Below are 5,610 nucleotides of genomic sequence, written 5' to 3' on the forward strand. Positions count from 1 at the left end.
TCCCTTTGCAGAAAAACAGCCCCAAAGCATGATGTTTCCACCCCCATGTTTCACAGTAGGTATGGTGTTCTTTGGATGCAACTCAGCATTCTTTCTCCTCCAAACACGTCTAGTTGAGTTTTTACCAAAAAGTTTATTTTGGTTTCATCTGACCATATGACATTCTCCCAATCCTCTTCTGGATCATCTAAATGCTCTCTAGCAAACTTCAGACGGGCCTGGACATGTACTGGCTTAAGCAGGGGGACACGTCTGGCACTGCAGGATTTGAGTCCCTGGCGGCGTAGTGTGTTACTGATGGTAGCCTTTGTTACTTTGGTCCCAGCTCTCTGCAGGTCATTGACTAGGTCCCCCCGTGTGGTTCTGGGATTTTTGCTCACCGTTCTTGTGATCATTTTGACCCCACGGGGTGAGATCTTGCGTGGAGCCCCAGATCGAGGGAGATTATCAGTGGTCTTGTATGTCTTCCATTTTCTAATAATTGCTCCCACAGTTGATTTCTTCACACCAAGCTGCTTACCTATTGCAGATTCAGTCTTCCCAGCCTGGTGCAGGTCTACAATTTTGTTTCTGGTGTCCTTTGACAGCTCTTTGGTCTTGGCCATAGTGGAGTTTGGAGTGGGACTGTTCGAGGTTGTGGACAGGTGTCTTTTATACTGATAACGAGTTCAAACAGGTGCCATTAATACAGTTAACAAGTGGAGGACAGAGGAGGCTCTTAAAGAAGAAGTTACAGGTCTGTGAGAGCCAGAAATCTTGTTTGTTTTTCCACCATAATTTGAAAATAGATTCTTTAAAATCAGACAATGTGATTTTCTGGATTTTTTTTTTCTCATTTTGTCTCTCATAGTTGAGGTATACCTAGGATGAAAATTACAGGCCTCTCATCTTTTTAAGTGGGAGGACTTGCACAATTGGTGGCTGACTAAATACTTTTTTGCCCCACTGTATAATAAACCATAAATAAAATTAATTATATATAATAAATCTGAAATAATAATAATACAAAAATATTATTTTTTATTAAAACAATTCTAACAAGGACATCAAGGGCAACAGCATTGAAATCAAAACATTCTTCTTGTGTGTTAGCTGGCCAATTTTGGAATACTTGGGTCACAAGTACAGGGGAAGATCAAAGTTGCCTACCCATTTTCAATTTAAACCAAATAAAAATGACTTAAAACAAGTGTAGTGGCTTGGAATGTAGAACAAATAAACCTCGAAAGCCCTCTAAACATAAATAGCTATATCATAATCCCATAATCTATCGATCTGAGACATTTAAGTATGTAGTTTATGCTTTCAGTGTGCTAACAATAGCACAGTGTCCTTTAACTGGCCAGGTTTACAGACACAGAAAACCAAAGAGACTATCATTAATGTGCTTTGAGATGTATCTTTGACGTGACGCTGGGCTAATTAATGGATTGTAATTGCTGCAAATGTTCTGAATGACTAATGAGCTTTGAGAGTCATGAGCTCACCTCGTCCAGTCTCCTGTCGGTGCCCAGCGCCAGCATGTTGTTGTACTCTCGCTCCAGAATCTGACGTGCCTGTGGAAAAAAAACACAACAGATCCTAAGACTGGATATTTTTAGCAGAGTGGTGACAGAAGCAGCTGACACATTACGGTATTTCCATTTATATACATTTTTCCAGAGTATCGACGAGATAAGTCGTGAAAATTCAAAAGGCAGAGTGACAGTTGGCAAATCTGCACATTCTGATTTAGATTGGAGCATCTTTCTGAAGGATAGCAACACACCTCTGCTCTGGACTGAAGCTGCTGACAGACCATTTACTGCCCACATTCAGAGCCTTTAAATCTGGATTGATGATGCCAGAAAAATATGTGTTTATTTTTTTTATAATCAGTGTGAAAAATCAATGAAGTGAGAATTGCTCACAGTAGGCGTTGGACAAGATGAGATTTTAAATAACACTTAAACATACCAGAATTACTTTCCCTCAGATTTAAGATCTAAAGGACAAAATATTTGAATTGTGGCACAGATACTGTATGTCATTTGTTGGTAAACATCGTTTCAAGTGAAAATCAAACAATCTTAAATAGGGAAATCATAATGTCATCCTTCACAAATAGAGTATGTTTCTGTAATTTAATTTAAATTTTAACTCTTGCAATGCCTTGTTTACATACTGCTGTAACAACAACAAAAAATAGGAATAATCTGTTCTTTCTTACATAATAATACATTGCTGTGTTTTTTAAACCATGCATTATCTTTTAATTTCTCTACCATGTCATTACCAAGTCCTTAATGTTGGTATTGACCACCACCACTTAATCGTGACAGTTTTTCTTGCTGACAGACATCAGATTTTCGCATTCATTTGAGTCTTGAGTGTATCTGGAGTACCTGAGTGTTTTGGTTGGGGATCTGGAGCAGCAGAGCCAGGCTGCTGTAGTCGAAGTTGTCGTCCAGGGCGACCAGAGCTCCGTGCACTCCGCTCTCCAGCAGGATGTTGGCGTAGTCCCTCAGACCGATGCTCTGCACCCATCGGATCACCCGCTCATTGCTCCACACCAGCACGTCTGCGCACGCGCACACACACACACACACACACACACACACACACACACACACACACACACACACACACACACACACACACACACACACACACACACGCACACACACACGCACACGCACACGCACACGCACACGCACACACACACACACACACTCTTTCTGTTCAGTTGGAGCATCTCCTTCGTGATGATGATTGGTTTTTATTTTGGGTTCACTTGCCTCTCATTTCGTGCTGGCTGTACTCCCTGCGTCTCTCAAGTTCCTTCCTATCATAGTTGAGCTTTTTTAGACCCATGATTCCATACTGTAAACTTGTTCTGGTGGCAGAAAATCACACAAAACACACTCATGATTTGGGAACACACACACAAAGGATTGTCAGCGGCTCTATGTTGTTGAGAGTAATTTAACTTGTATTTATGAGAACTAAGATGTTTGTTTTTTCCAGTTCCATTGAAAAAAACTTCTAATACATCAGAAAAACGCACAACACATCAGTGTTCATTTAAGGAATTCAACTAAGGGTATTAATAACAAACAAAACCAAAAATAACAGGAGGAAATATGTAAAAAAATGCTAATCCTAGTGGTCAATCAGGAATTAAGGTGTGTAGAACTTGGTCAAATTGTTGGGCTTTCTACGAGACCTATGCTTGATTCTCTCGGCTGTACCTGTGAAAGCTGTCCACCATTTTGAGGTGCACCCTCAGGTCCTTCTTGGTGAGGTGGTCCAGCATGCGGGCGTCCACCAGGCACTCCATGAAGTAGCTGCGGTACTGAGGTAGTCCGAGACTAGGCAGCCACTCGTTCCCTATCCACTCATGGTTCATGTCACCATAGGCTAGAGTCTAACGGGAAGGACCGATCAGCACACTCAAACAGATCTTAATTTACTGGATAAATTAACAAAGCTGTAAGATTCAATCTGTTATAAACAATGGACAGATTTAAGTTCCCCTTACCTGTGCCCAGCTCCCCTCTTCAGAGCTTGACTTCTGATTGAAACAAGGAAAATAAAAAGGTTTAATCAAGTACAAATTCTGCACCGGCATACCTCTCAAGTGAACTGGGTTATTTTAAAACGAAAGAATAACCCAGTTCATGATAAATAAACAGAAATATGGGACACATACACGATTTATATCTAGATTTGTTTTTGTGACTCCAAAGTTCAGTGTGGTTGTTGCTTCTACATATAAGAGCAACTCAGATTAAAGATCAAAGTTTCTTCTTACACACCTCTGCTACTTTTTCACAAACCTTGACTAACAGCGAGGTGCTTTCAAGACATGATAACAGGATTGTGGGAGTCACTGCTGAGCAACCAAACATCTAGATGGCATTGGAATTGGTCTCCAGGGGGACTTTTTCTACCCTCAGATGTAGCATGGTGACAGTTTTATTTAAGTTTGGAAATATAGTAGGTTACAAATGTTTCAAAACTCGCTCCCAAAAAATTATTTAAGACTAACTTTTAGGTCCTGAAGCGATAAGGAAGTAAAAGCACATCAGTTGTGATGTATAAAGCAGTATAATATAGTATTAAGACACATTTCCATTTGTCGAGTCCTGTGAAATTGACACCATTCAGTATTACTGATCAAAATGAATTACCCTTACTTTATAACACATAATGACACATCTACCACATGGCCTAAAATACTCAACACAGCTTAAATCAGTCGGACAATAATGTAGAAATTCAACTGCGTCTAGTTTTTATTTATTTATGCATTATTTTTCTTGGATACAAATGGCACATTTTACCTCCCTGATGTGCAGACATGTAGAAGCTAAAGGCAATAAGCTGACTGATGATTCATTTCCTTTTTTAATGGAGATGAACTGAGTCAGACTCCAACACATTGGCTCACACCTTCACTGAGCCATCATCAACAACAAAAGGAACACAAATGAAGTACTTTGTAAATCATTGACAGGCTCCTTTGAATAAATCCAGTTTAAATGAGTGTTGGTAAGAGGTTAACAGATTGGGAAAGGGGTTAAATGACACATGCCTTCTCCGTTAGTTAGCACCCAGGTGAATCCCTCAGAACACAATCCAGACTAACAGAGAAAGTAAGGGTGGCAGTGAAGGACACAAAGCAGACTGACCGTTTTGGAGGGGGCGGCCATGGTCTCCATCTCCTCATGGGTGACCCACACATTGCCTGAGGCCTGCAGAGGGCGGGGCCCGAGAGACAGAGCAGCAGAAGGGGGGGTAGCAGAGGTCCGGCAGGGGGGGCAAGCAGTGTTAAAGAAGAAGAGCAGCACCACTGTAAGCCAACAGTGTTATCAGATCAGATCATGAACTGGCCCCAAACCCGCCAGGGGTCAAAGGGCAAATGAAGAGGACAAGAATACAACACAGCACAGCACGTCCTGGTTAACAGCAAACAGTACATTCACAGATAACAGACGGGGGCCATGCACAACAAGGAAGACCACGCAAATTAGTACAATTCACACCAACACACACATATAAACCCTATTATACTCATCCCTCTCAAGTTGTATTCTAATAAAGGGTTGGTTCACTCGAATTACAGAAAATACACTTATCCCAAGTTTTAATTTAGGGTTAGAGAATGAATTGAATATCTAAAAGTGCTCAAGAAGTCACATAAATAAAAAAACAGTTGGCTACTGTACATCTAGGTATCACCCCATAAATTAACCTGTTAAGCCCTGAGCCTGTTTTTCAGGTCTCAGGCTCGAAAATGACATTCCCAGAACAAATTACTATATCATCACTTCTAAAAGGGCTAAATTAATAATCTTTTTTCTAAAAGCAATGATAAACCTGTGAGTTGGATGTAGATGAGTCAGAATCAATATAGATTTTTTGTATTTTAAAGTAAAATGTGTAAGTAAGTTTATTGGTCCGTCCAAAAAAAAAAAAACATTACTTATAGTGAAAACCACCCTTGAATGGGATAGCAGACTAAAAGCTTTAGGAATCCAAATTATAACATATAATAAGTACCCTGTATCAAGATTGATGCAAAACAAGTGACATTTGACTTTTTTAGAGAGGTTTAGCAAAAACAAA

General features: G+C 40.2%; 1 protein-coding gene across 2 annotated transcripts in view; it reads right to left on the reverse strand.

Annotated features, from left to right (window-relative positions):
• Nucleotides 1-5,610, reverse strand: part of ppfia2 (PTPRF interacting protein alpha 2) — a 50,526-nt gene that overhangs the window by 6,413 nt on the left and 38,503 nt on the right. For both annotated transcript variants that reach the window (XM_010797642.1, XM_010797641.1), the window contains 6 exons: nt 4,674-4,736; nt 3,521-3,553; nt 3,231-3,406; nt 2,778-2,875; nt 2,385-2,560; nt 1,488-1,556 (listed from right to left, as the gene is read on the reverse strand). In XM_010797642.1, the coding sequence (XP_010795944.1) occupies nt 1,488-1,556; nt 2,385-2,560; nt 2,778-2,875; nt 3,231-3,406; nt 3,521-3,553; nt 4,674-4,736 (615 nt within the window). The remainder of the gene's footprint in view (nt 1-1,487; nt 1,557-2,384; nt 2,561-2,777; nt 2,876-3,230; nt 3,407-3,520; nt 3,554-4,673; nt 4,737-5,610) is intronic.

This window comes from Notothenia coriiceps, unplaced genomic scaffold, assembly GCF_000735185.1.
Source record: "Notothenia coriiceps isolate Sejong01 unplaced genomic scaffold, NC01 NC01_scaffold00038211, whole genome shotgun sequence".
Lineage (NCBI taxonomy): Eukaryota > Metazoa > Chordata > Actinopteri > Perciformes > Nototheniidae > Notothenia > Notothenia coriiceps.